The sequence below is a fragment of the Paramormyrops kingsleyae genome, chromosome 1, assembly GCF_048594095.1.
Source record: "Paramormyrops kingsleyae isolate MSU_618 chromosome 1, PKINGS_0.4, whole genome shotgun sequence".
NCBI classification, from domain to species: domain Eukaryota; kingdom Metazoa; phylum Chordata; class Actinopteri; order Osteoglossiformes; family Mormyridae; genus Paramormyrops; species Paramormyrops kingsleyae.
In genome coordinates this window covers 69,998,168-70,010,715 of record NC_132797.1, presented here as the reverse complement: position 1 = coordinate 70,010,715, position 12,548 = coordinate 69,998,168, and the positions used below count along the sequence as shown (strand labels likewise).

At 39.9% G+C, this 12,548-nt stretch overlaps 2 protein-coding genes across 4 annotated transcripts in view; one reads left to right on the top strand and one right to left on the bottom strand.

Moving 5' to 3' along the window:
• Positions 1-430: 430 nt before the first annotated feature.
• The window catches only part of ubac2 (UBA domain containing 2), a 30,683-nt gene continuing 18,565 nt past the window's right edge, over positions 431-12,548 (top strand). The window contains exons 1-4 of the mRNA XM_023832094.1: positions 431-606; positions 3,443-3,570; positions 4,539-4,658; positions 5,608-5,714. Of these exons, the coding sequence (XP_023687862.1) occupies positions 576-606; positions 3,443-3,570; positions 4,539-4,658; positions 5,608-5,714 (386 nt within the window). The 5' untranslated portion in view covers positions 431-575. The remainder of the gene's footprint in view (positions 607-3,442; positions 3,571-4,538; positions 4,659-5,607; positions 5,715-12,548) is intronic.
• gpr18 (G protein-coupled receptor 18) lies at positions 5,211-9,425 on the bottom strand. 3 transcript variants are annotated; one of them, XR_002840679.2, is made up of 4 exons: positions 9,291-9,425; positions 6,201-7,220; positions 5,774-5,890; positions 5,211-5,685 (listed from the first exon to the last, which is right to left on the bottom strand). XR_002840679.2 is itself a non-coding variant. In XM_023832293.2 (2 exons), exon 2 carries the CDS (start codon positions 7,196-7,198, stop codon positions 6,203-6,205), a length of 996 nt encoding a protein of 331 aa, XP_023688061.1. In that variant the 5' UTR covers positions 7,199-7,220; positions 9,291-9,425; the 3' UTR covers positions 5,917-6,202. The 3 variants fall into 3 exon arrangements, 1 of the variants encoding a protein (XP_023688061.1); XR_002840676.2 differs by having other exon boundaries at positions 5,774-5,853; XM_023832293.2 differs by lacking the exons at positions 5,211-5,685; positions 5,774-5,890 and having other exon boundaries at positions 5,917-7,220.

Sequence of the window (12,548 nt, the reverse complement as noted above, 5' to 3'; positions counted from 1 at the left end):
ATCTCCTTTAGGACGGCCTACTCTACGCTTAAAATAATACAATATGCAAGCGTCTGCCTCCATCTAGTGGACAAATAGACGTAGAGCATAATTTTATTAGTCAATTAGAACAGTGAACCCTCTAAGTCATTTGCTATCCGTCTTCCAACCATATAAGGATTATCAAATCAAACCAAAAAAAATTCTAAGCGAACAATATATTATTCTCACTGGTGTTGGTGTGTTTAAAATCTTCACTGCACTATATTAACTACAGGTATGTTTGTATATAATAAAAGCATTCACACAACAATAATGATGTTCTTTTATGTTATTCTAATTTCTTCTAATAAATTATATTTGTGCTCATGGGCATTACTCATTTTTGTATTTGTTTCATCGTTTCAAAACGCCGTACTTGACTAATATTGGGCTTTATGGGCTTCCGTAGTATATAACCTTTGCCCTTTTCACCCTTTATTGATTTTTTTTGTTACTTTAACTTTTATTTTAAGTTTTGTTCTTGTTTGTTAATATATTTGTTATTTCTCGGTTCTTGTAGGTTCTCTTATTAAACAAATAATATCATCTGGGAGATGTTTACGACCACTGGCTCTAGGGGTTTGTGTAAGTGAATTTTACGTTTTTACTGCTGTCTTGAAGTTTGTTTCTGTTTTAGGTCTGCATTGTCATTCATTTCGCAAGCAGAACTGTAGCGAATGAAAACTTTGAAAACGAATGCATTTAATATCATACAACAGTATAATTTAGTAAGCCCACTTATTGACCATTTAGTGATGCAATAAAATACAAAATACTTTATTTTTAACGATGTAGCTAGCACTATCGTAACAGTATTATTTTGTAGTGACAATGATTAGAGTGTCATTGTACCCAATGGATGTCAGCGATGGCATTTTAGTCGTCTGTAACTGACTAACGCGTTATAAGAGACAGGGTTGTAAGCCTGCGTTTGACATGTGATGTTTTATTTTAGGAAAAGTTCAAACTCTAGATGCTTCTTGGTGACATAAAACAACCATTTACTTTAAATGAAGTTGTGATACCCCAGTCTGTAGTGTACTTTACAGATCCTGAAAAACAGAGATATGTTTCAACGAGTGTCACCTCCACTTATAGCAAACCTAAAATATAAAGAAAGGTATCATAAGTAGGGAGATTTTCAGACTTCAAGTACGTTCATAGCAATAACGTTCTTATTATCCATGTGTAAATTTCTCGGAAATGTCCCAGCTATTGTTGATTTAATGGTTTAAGTAGCTATTTTTAATGGAGCAGCTGGGATTGTAGAGGCGTCAGGAGGGCACAATATTCTACTCATCTCTTCAGCCCCCTCAGCACATCCTATTTTGTATTTTGAACAGAAAATATTACAAAAATATATGCTTTCCGTATCTGCACCAGTTTCTAGCATATATAGTGTTTTATATATGATAGTCATTGTTTTATTGTTAAATTAGGTGTAACTATGTGGTCATTGAAGAGCTGATGCCTACAGGTTTTTTGGAGTAACCCACATACTGCAGCAGTGCCTGGACGGTAGCTGTGGTTTGTGTTAATCATCAGTGTGCTTTGTGCTGTCCCACATTTACATTTAGATTGTTATTAGATGTTTTTGTCCAAAGCGATGTGCAGGTTAGATGTTAGCCAGTCCCAGGAGCCATTAGGGGTTAAGAATCTCGCTCGAGGGCCCATCAGTGAAACCGTTCTGCGACAATGGGATTTGAACCGCCGATCATGGGCACAGAGTCCTTACTCAGAGAGTCACACACTGCCCCAGTATATCCCCTCTTATTTTAATAATTGTAGCCCTGTGAGTAGACCAACTCCAGTAGACCAACCAGTTCATATCATGGATTTCTTGAACAAAGCCATGTGACCTTGCAAATCCTATAGCTCTACTCCGAATACCTTTTTAGTTATGAATGTTTGAAGTTTGTCCCTCCGATCTATGGCATTCAAAAGCATGTGTAAATAACTGTACTGTCATGGAAAGTGACCCAGAGGTTTTTTTTTTGTACCTCCTAATCCTAAGCAATCACCTATGTTACCTTTGGTGCGGACCGTCTCTGCTCAACAATACATTCATGTTAAGTCAATGGATGCTGCACATGCCCTATAATACAGAACAGTAGTTTCAAAGTCATTAATGTTGCTGAAGCTGCTTCTTCTGAAGCAATAAATGTTTCAGTGATCAGACAGTATCCATCTATCGTGGTCAAAGTCGCCTGGAGCCTGTCCCAGACCACACAGGGAGTGAGGTGCAGGCATGCACTTGACGCTATGCCAGTCCATTATAGGGATATCTTCACACACTCTCACTGTAGAATATGTTTTTTTTTTTCTTGTTAATGCCTAAGATCAGTGTTTCCCAACCCAGTCCTCAGGCACCTCCTAGCTCCCTGTTAGACAGTCCACATTTTTGCTAGCCAGCTTGGAGGGAGCAAAAACGTGGACTGTCTATGGGTCCCCCAGGACCGGATGGGGAAACACCGCCTTAGATAATATATGCTATTGTGTACTGGCAGGTAAGCGCATTAGCTGAAGGAACGTGTAAAAGCAGGCCCAAAGTATTTCAGATTAACTTATCATTTGTCTACCCAGGAATGTCACATAATTTATGTTTAAAAAAAAAAAAAAGTATATTTCTTGCACTTTTTGCCAACCTGTGCCTATGTCGTACTTTCTTTCAAAAAACTGCACTGAACTTATTCATTGAAATCCAGTGATTTTTCAGCTATATTAGCATATATAGGAATATATTGGCCATTTCCTTGCTCATAGTAGCCCAAAAAAATCCCGCTAAACTTCGGTACCAGAATTAAGCTTGAAAAACAAAGGATTTCAGGAGATATCTAAAGACACATCCCATAATCAATAGCGGAAAGTGAGGTCCCCCCTTATCAGATCAGGCGAAGCCTCAACAGCCGTTTTTCAAAAAACGGTAAAGATAATGTCTCAATTTTTTTGTGTCTTTATTTGGTATCAAAATGAAACACGATGACTTATTAAATATAACTTAGGCCAGTTTTTCAATTTTTACCTGCCAGTACCTTATGTTGTGCTTGTTTTGAACAGCCTCCTGTCTGAGAGCCTCATTTAAGAAATAAAACAAATGGGGGAAAAAACCAAAAAAAAAAACACTTTCCTGGAGGAGACACAAGTAACTTAGTTACGAATCATAAACAAACATTGTAACTGCATGAAATACATAAACCGATATGACTCAATAACAGAATAATAGAATAAACCGATACGGATCAGTACGTAAGTGACACTTAGTTTCTGGTTAGTTAATGCATTAAATGTGTGCTGCTACATAATTTGTTCCCCCTCTAGTAAAGTGCTACCCAAAATGTCCGCAGTGAGGGGGGTGCGCCCCATCTCACCGCCGCAGAGAGTGTCTCCCTTACTATCTGTCACACGCTTCCTTACCACACAGATAAAGCTCCCCTGTGTAAAAGCCTGCTGATTGTCCCCAGCGCCCTGGCCGGCCTGCTGACTCTGGCCTTTCCTCACTACCAGAGCATCTTCCTCTATAACCTGCAGGCCATCAGAGAGGAGTGCCAGGTGAGTGATGCTGCTTTCTGGACCACACTGCCACCTGTCTCCATCTGCACTAGTGTATTATGAACCATGTGCAGTCCTGCGTTAAGCAAAGGTGGAGAGTTCAGGTCCAGAAAGTAAAAATCCAGACCAAGATTTTGTTTCAACCAACCAGTTGAGTATAAAGAGTCACTGAGCACTCAACTGGTTGGTTGAAATAAAATCTTGGTCTGGATTTTTACTTTCTGGACCTGAACTCTCCACCTATGATGTAAAGTCTTAGGCAGTCAAAGATCTTCATGTTGGTGTTAAACTACCATGTCTATCCAAGAGTGTCAGCTATTGGGAAAAAACCTCCTGAAGTCACCTCAGTATTTGAAGTAACCACCCAACATACCTATGAATCTGTTCAGTCACCCACTAACTTTGCTTGTTTGGCAAATTAGTATCTCATATCAAGTTGTTTACCTATTTAAGTTAATTAATCAAATGAGCTGGTGGTGAAGTTAATTGAACACATGGCACGGCAGAGGTGCCCCTGAGGAGAGGTTTGTGAACCGAAGCTGTGTTCATCTAGCCATCCAGCAAGATATCAGTGACTTTTTGCAGAACCAAAGAAATTCTTGTTAGTTTTTATTATGTTCCTGTTAATTTGTATATGTTGAAATGTTTTTTTTTTTTGAGCAAATATTCACTTTCTACTCAGATAAACAGCATTAAACATGTTCTTTGGCTGCCTAAGACATTTGCATAGTACATGTCTTAAGGTGCATGGTGCCCACACCTCTAATGATGGGCATTTTGGAATCGAATAGTGATGTGTTATTCATCCCCATGGGAAAATTGACTGTTCATCTAGTCTAGGTGATGGATAGAATAGTGTATGATGGAAACTTGCTGACAATATGGTGCAGTTGAGTAAAGTTCTAAGGTTTCTCTGTATGACTGTACGTCTGCCAGTCTGTCTGAGGCTTTTTTTGGGACTTTCCTAGCTGTGGCGGTTGCTTTGTGGAAGACTGGTTTGTTTGGACTTAAAGGACACATTTTGCAGTAGTCTCCTCATATACAATTTTCGCATCTTCGAGCGACGCTACGGAAGCCGCAAATTCGCAGTGAGTATTCTGCTTCGCAGGCTTTCAGCCTCATTTCCAGCCGTTCCACACAAACTGCTTTGAAAATCTGCAAGATACAGATAGAAATATTGCTTTTGGAATCTCATGGAGTTAGTTTAGAAAAATTGACTGTAAATAAGAATATTGAGGTTGTAATATGTTTTTGTAAATGTATCAGATTAGAGATTTTTTCATACGGGTGGCAAGTCAAATAAAGTTATAAGTATTGTATTATTCTATAGCACTCAACTGTTGGATTCTGCATGACAGTTTTCGCAGAATAAAAACATTTAATATGAATGAAATATAGAAATAGCTAGTAAATAATTATAGCAAATAATGTTATTTAGAATGTCTTAGTTTGTAGTAATATTAATACCACAATTTTTTATCCATCCATCCATCTTCCACACTGCTGATTCTGTTTTGGGTTACTGTGAGTCTGGAGTATTGACGCCAATGGACTGCCATTCCATCCAGGGTGTTACTCCGCCATATGTCCTACGCCTCCTGGGATATGGTTCAGGCTCACCAAACCTGCATTTGATATATATATATATATATGTATGGATGGATGGATGGGAAGTTTATCAAGTTAAAGAAGGGGTGCACAATATCAAATGACAATATCACATCTCAATATGTCATATTTCTGTGAGTCACATTTCGATATTTATAAAACAAAAAGGAAATGCAATCACCCAAAATAAACTATAGCCAAACAGAACTTGTTATCTACCAGTAGAGTGTGTCAGATAAGTTGTTGGTCTTGCTATGGGTTGTATCAACAGACACAAAGCAGTGCCGGCAAGTGCCATATGATTATTGCACATCGCCATGACGATGTTGAAATGATGTATCGTTAAAGTCATAATTATAGTATTAAACCATGTTAATAACGCCAAAGCGTCAGTAAGAGCTGGTGTAAAGTGTTGCTTCCTTCTCGCAGTCTTTCCTGTTTGGAACATGGATCCTCTCTGCGCTGATGGACATCCTGCTCGTCGAAACCCTGCACCATCTTTTCCATCTGAAAGTGAATGTTTTGCCATCGGGGCTGTAAGTCAAATATTTCTTTATCTATGCATCTGGAATAATAGGCAGTGTTACATTTCTACCTTTGCATGTCATGTGGGACGCCACAAGAACAGGCCTTCTGGTGCGTCATGGTGCAAAGTGTAACGTTCAGTTGTGAGGCCTGAGAACAAGAAGTTTTATTGATGATGAAAAAAAACCTGAAATGACAAAATGTTGCATCGGCTTTCAGGATTTAATGAAATGCGTTTTATTATCAAATATGACGGTACACTTAGACATATTAAGTATTTTTCACATGCTTTCTATTTACCAAAAAAAATACATAATAATAAGTATCTTTGAAGAAGTTAATGGCTCAAGATTAGATTATACGGGTTTACAGCCTTCAGACACATTCAAAAAATTGTTTTCGAAAAACTGGAAAAGAAGGTATAGTACTAGCTTTATGATGTTTCTGTAAGCGTTCATAAATAGGATATGAGCTGATAGGTACAGGCATCGGCTAACCCTTAAATCATAGCACTGGTGAGGTTGCTTATAGAGCGTACACTGCCGGTGTGCAGGCTCTTTCGCCGTACGCTGCGTAGATAGTTCCTGTAGAGGATGACGCTGATGACCCGGTCCTGAAATTGCTTGGAGACGATATAATAGAGGATTATGTCCAAGACAGTGCTGAGGTTCATCAGGAAGGTGGTGAAGGCAGCCCAGGCACTATAGTCATGGCCGCTGTCTTCTAGCAATAAGAAGATCAGGCAGATGTGAAAGGGCACGAAGCACACCAGCACTTGCACGATGAGCGTGATGATGATGCGGATGGACTTCTGCTTCACTTTGGGCTTGAGCTTCGAGGTCCGCCCGTGGAAGAGGTTGTTCACGATGATTCCGTAGCAGGCCAGCATGATGGACGCGGGCACCAGGAAGAAGAACACGAGCCGCGCGAAATTCATGGGGTTATCGCGCTTCAGGTGGATTATGTCCCGCGTCTTGGCGCAGGTGGTGAAGTTCGAGGCGCGGTCGGGGTCTTCGTCGGTGAATAGCAGGGGCGCCGTGCTGCCCAGGGTCATGACCCACACTCCGACGCAGGACAGCACAGCCTTGCCTGTGTTCTTCAGCTCCTTGCTGTGGCGCGGCTGAACAATGGCCACATAGCGGTCAGCGCTGATCAAGGCGAAAAGCCAGAGGGCCATGCAGGGGTAAAATGTTGTTAGGGCAGCGCTGATCCGGCAAAAGTAATCCCCGAAAGGCCAGTGGTCCTTGCCATAGTATATTATGCGGAAGGGCAATAGGACAATGAAGGTGAGGTCCACTATGGCTACATTGATCATGTAAATAGTTACAGAGTTTCTCCTCTTGGTGGTCAGAGCAAACACCCACAGCGCCGTGATGTTGACAACAATTCCGATGAGGAAAATGACAGAGTAGAAAACCAGTCCGGCGTAGCGGTACTCTATGGGGACAAGTTCCTCAGACATGCTCTCTAAAGATCCCAGATTCTCCGTTGTCATTCCGGGAAAAACTTCAGTGTAACTAGAATTTAAGAATATAGATTAAAAGTTAGGTATAAAATACTGTTTTCATTTAATTTTCACTTTTTCTTTGTAATTTCCTCTTATAAAAGAGAAATATATGTCTATCACTGGAAATCCCCCTTTAAACCCTTGTTGGGGAAAAAAGTAGAAGAAAAATATGCTTTCAACATTTATGTTATGCATATGTTGTTGTTTTAAAGTCCACAAAGGACCTCCCATTTATATTGACATCTGAAGTCTGAATAGACAGTACAGAATATCATTTATGTACAGTCGAACTTCGTTACAACGTACCTTGGGGGACATTAAGAATTTGTACGTTATAACCATAGTACGTTGTAACCAAGTCCCTCAAAATGAATGATAGAACACAAAATGTATATAAAAAAACTTTTAGAAAACACCCCTCAAGTTGACACTATGACATACAGCTTGTGTAGTTTGAAGAATATAATAGGAACTATATTCTTCAAACTAGGTTAATATCAGTTACTCATAGACAGCCGACATAACGCAAAATCCACTGCCGGCTTATCGTTCAAATCGCCTTACTGTAACCTAATGTCAAACCGAAATTATGCACCTGTATATGATTCAATTGGCTGAAATAAATTGTGTTAGACATCTGTCTTTTGTTAATATCTTTCACTATATGTCACACAATTACCCCAATAACCACACAGTTTCAGAACTTAGTTCGCGTCGGCAGTATAAGGCTGCCATGTATAATTCTGAATTATTTCCACCTTGTCGGTCAGCGAAATCCGTTTCCTTTTAGCAGGCATCTTGCTTGATATGCGGCAGCATGACACCATGCAAAACCATGAAAAAACGGGGGCTGCATGCAAGGAGTCCGGCCGGCGTGGAATGCTTCGTGAGGATAGGTTCATACAGTTAGGCGTTGCTAAGCGATGTAAATGGCCGGCAACAGCCCATTCTGAATTGTGCGCGCGCTCGGAAGATGAGGCTGTACGTTGTAACGATGGTCAGTTTGCCTATTTTCCTCTGAAAATCATACGTTATATCGAAGTTTACGCTGTAAAGGTGTACGTTCTAAGCGATACCGGCAAATGGAATAATGCATTACGCGAATTCGGGACATCGAAATTTGAACGTTGTATTGGTGTAAACGTTATAAACGGGGTACGTTGTAACGAGGTTCGACTGTATTAGTAACAGAATTGGAAGTAGATAGGTCCGCTAGTTAAGTATGTGTGCGCTGTTCTGGTTGCTGGCTTTGGTTCATTATTGGTTTCTTTAAATCACATGAAGGTTAAAAACAGAAATGATGTCTTCACACGTACTGCAGCTTCAGGTTTCATTTTGAGTCATTTCGTCTTTTCCGTTGGAGGAGAATTAAGCGCCCCCAATTCTTCCCCTGGGGGATAATGGAAAATTCTTGCAATACCTAAACCAATCATATTAAAACCCCCCCTTTGCTTGTATGCATGCTAATAAGTGATTTTGTGTGCTAAACTCAACTAAATGGTCTCCCTGTCTTACTGTGTAAAGTTGCCGTACTCAAATTTACCCACCATTCACTGTGTGTAAAATGTAACAGGAAGTGCTTTACCTATCTGGCTGGTATACGATTAACCTCTAAAGGTTGAACTTCAAATATAAACCTGATCTTGGAACTTTTATTCTCTTGTTTTAACTCTACTATTCAAGCATTGAGTAGTCTGACATCTCATAAGTAGTAACAATGACAGTATAACATCGAAATGATCCACCAGTAATCTGAATCCTATAAAAAATGTAAAGATTTTTTATAGGCATGTAAAATTATACCTGATTACCTGCTATGAGAAATCAGAACGCTCTGACGTAAACGAAAGGTTTGTCATACATATAATTTTATTAAGTACACTTTATGCTGTTCATTAATGCGGCAAACTGCAAAGGCGTATTGCAGTGATGGAATGTTGGCTATAGAGAGATGGCCGTTCACTCGACCTGATGCAGGAATTATTTTGCTGTTTATTTATCTCTTGCGCCTCCTTGGCTGCTTACTGCCTTCTCAACATGGCCGTGCCACCGATTCGCGTGTTTTTGAAGGCACGCTTACCTCAGTCTCTGTCATCTTGTGCCATAGGGTCTGTGCTGAGCCGCTGTGCTGAGCGCCTGCCGAGGAAGTGATTCAAGTTGCTCTTTCAGCCCCGTTTCTTGTAATTGTCTGGTGTGAGACCACTGTACTTCCTGTTTTGGTCTAAGTAAATAGCATGTAGATGAAAAAGCATGTCATTTACCCTGTTTGTTGTCGTTTTATAAGCAGTGTCCCAGTGGTCTTCTGATGTGTTGTTTATCTCGACAAAAGGTTTGATTAAAGGTTTATGTTAAATCATGTTAATTATTAGAGGGGGATGGAATTGAACCCTGAGCCAATGTCTTTGTAGTCAAATAAGAATCTTTAAAAACAGGAAGTAGTGGCCTGTCTGGACTTGTGATTATTGTATCTTCTTTTGTTTTCTTTCGGTCCCCATTGTTTCATTGTCCGTGGATATAAATCCATCCATTTTCTGACAAGTTGTCCTATTCAATGTCACAAGGGGGTCCAGAGCCTATTTCAGAGGCTGCAGGCGCAAGGCAGGGAACAACCCAGGATGGGGCGCCAACCCATTGCAGGGTGCATGCACACACACACACACACACACACACACCTATGGACAATTTAGTAACTCCAGTTTAGGACTGTGGGGAAACCAGAGTGCCTGGAGAAAGCCCTGTGACGACACGGGGAGAACATGCAAACTCCACAAATATGGAACCCTGCTGGAGACTCGAACCCAGCTCCCACAGGTGTGAGGCGACAGGGCTAACCACTACACTACCATGCATAAATCCCTGCATGGGAAAAAGAGTAGCTTTACCGAACCATAATTAGGGGTTGAGGAACAAAACTAGGTTTGATGGTTTAAGAAGGAGCACTATCTTCCCATTAGAGGAGATATGTTCTGCATCTAAGGTCCATAGTATGTCCCTGTTTCGCCAAATCCCCTTCAAACTCCAACAGCCTCATTGAGGGAATGAAATTAGTTAATGTTAATGTTTAATTAAGTAAAACGTTAGGTACATTTGTTCCAGACAAATATCTACGCTCGAATTCTGACTGTACTGAGTTTCCGTGTTTCCTTTAATGACAGTGTCAATGGTGACGCTCATTCTGCTTCTGCACACTTGTTTTATCGTATAAGTTACCGAGATTTATTTCGTTACCGCATTTATGGTAAGACGCTGAACGATTTTGCTTTGATTTCTGTCCTGTCAAAGTGGAAGTCAGTGAATAATGTAATTGAAGGATACACTTATATACTGTAGCACTTATCAAACACCCAAAGCGCTTCACATAACCAATGGGGAACCACTTCAATCGGCACCACTGTGTACCAATTTCTGTTACGAACCTCAGTCTAGGGTTGGGGCGTAACACCTGGATGATGCAGCAGCAGCCATTCTGCACCAGTACACTCACCACACAGTAGCTAAGGTGGTGAAGGGGCAGGAGAGAATTCACCAATGAGGTACAGGGGATGATTAGGAGGCCGGATTTGATTGGACCACAGTGGGTCATTTTAGCTAGGACATTGGAGTACCACGCCTACTCTTTCAAAAGGTACCCAGGATCTTTTATGACTTCAGAACCTTGGTTTTACATCTCATCTGAAGGGCAGTGCCTTTTTTACAGCACAGTCTCCCCATATATCCAAGAAAACAGTGTTTGGACTTCTGAGAAAAAATTCTTAAGGCTTAATGTTTAATTAATTCTATAAGAATACCCTGATATAAATGTGTAAATGGGTGAGTTTACTAAATGTATAGAATTTGCTTTGCATAACATCAGTGTTGACTTGCCCAGTTTGCTTTTTTGCAGACATGTTGACTGGCTAAGCACTTCAGATGTGTAGCATACATTGCGGACGCAAAATTTTAAAATACTTTTTAATGTTCTCTTTTATTTATTTCCAAGAAGATGGATGAAACCATTTATTATAGTTTATTTGTCATTGAATAGTTTGTCAAATGTCAGTACAAGTTTTCGGGTCAGTACCATAACCTCCTTTATGCTTTTGAGGTACGAGGATTATATTCCATGCTGCCCAGTAGATGGCAGTATTTAATAAACAAATTGAATAATGTTTACCGTCAATTCTCTCTCTTAGGGCTATTGTGTAATATACAAAAAACCTTGAGTGTGTTTCTTTCCAAGTGATGTACATTTGAATGATGGTATGTAACAGAATAATAAACTTTATTGTATCTGTGCTTGGAGGAAGTGCTTGGTGTCTTGAGAAATTCCCATGATTTAAAAGGTAAATATAGACAGAAGTGTGTTTTTTTCAGATGGGTATCAGATGGTCCTTCCTCTTTTAGGCAACTTTCTTTTAAAGGTTTTTGTGTTAGTTGGTTAAGCTTTATTTGCCCTTAGGATCTTTACTAATATTTAATATAAGGCTCAAATGAGGCCATGTGTGGTCTGAGGAATAATGAAATTGTTTTGACTACGAAACAAGATTTGTTTTTTGTGTTCCTTCTGCTTGTCAGTAAAGTGTGCATGGATGTGCATTATCCATGCCCCTTGTTTGTAGCATGCTGTGTTTTTCAGTTTACGAGGTTAAGTCTGTGCTGGAAAAAGTTCAGCCTGGTTCCTGACCTATATAGTCTTCAATTAGAATATAATTCAATGAGTGGTTAATTGTAAAATTGTTGGTTTGTAAGTAATGCTTTGTCTTGTGAAAAACATACCCTCCCCCCACACACAGACACACACACACATACACACACTTACTGAGATAGTTTCAGTTTTGGCATCTTTAAAACAGAGATCCATTTTCTGGTACTGTTTTTATTGTGTGTATTAATATCAGGATTATCTATCATTGCTTAAGTTAGCTAAGGGGGTTGCATGCCCACGACCAGATGGTTGTGGTTTCAAATCCCTCGGTCAGCAAAGTGGTTTCACCATTGGGTCCTTGAGCAAGGCCTCCAACCACAATAGTTACAAGAACTGGGGGGATCTACTTTCTCAACAGTACATTGCTTTGGATAAAGTTGTCAGCTGCATAAAAACATGTTAATAATTAATTTATGAAACATAGTCTGTCCCCTAGATATGTTATTGGGTCTTGGGCTATTTTTTTTTTTTTACTCATTTGCTTCCTGTGGTACAGATACATTTGTATATCTCTGCTTGCCAATATATTTTCCTTTACGGCAGTCCCAATATGGCAGGCATTCTCAAGCATTTTGACCAAAAGTCCGCGTCCGATTTTTATTCTAAGTCAGAGGTCCGGAACTATTTTCAATAACAAAACAGCATTTGATGAAC

Bases quoted from the DNA above. Each gene is read 5' to 3' on its own strand.
- gpr18 (XM_023832293.2), bottom strand. From the start codon at position 7,198: ATGACAACGGAGAATCTGGGATCTTTAGAGAGCATGTCTGAGGAACTT.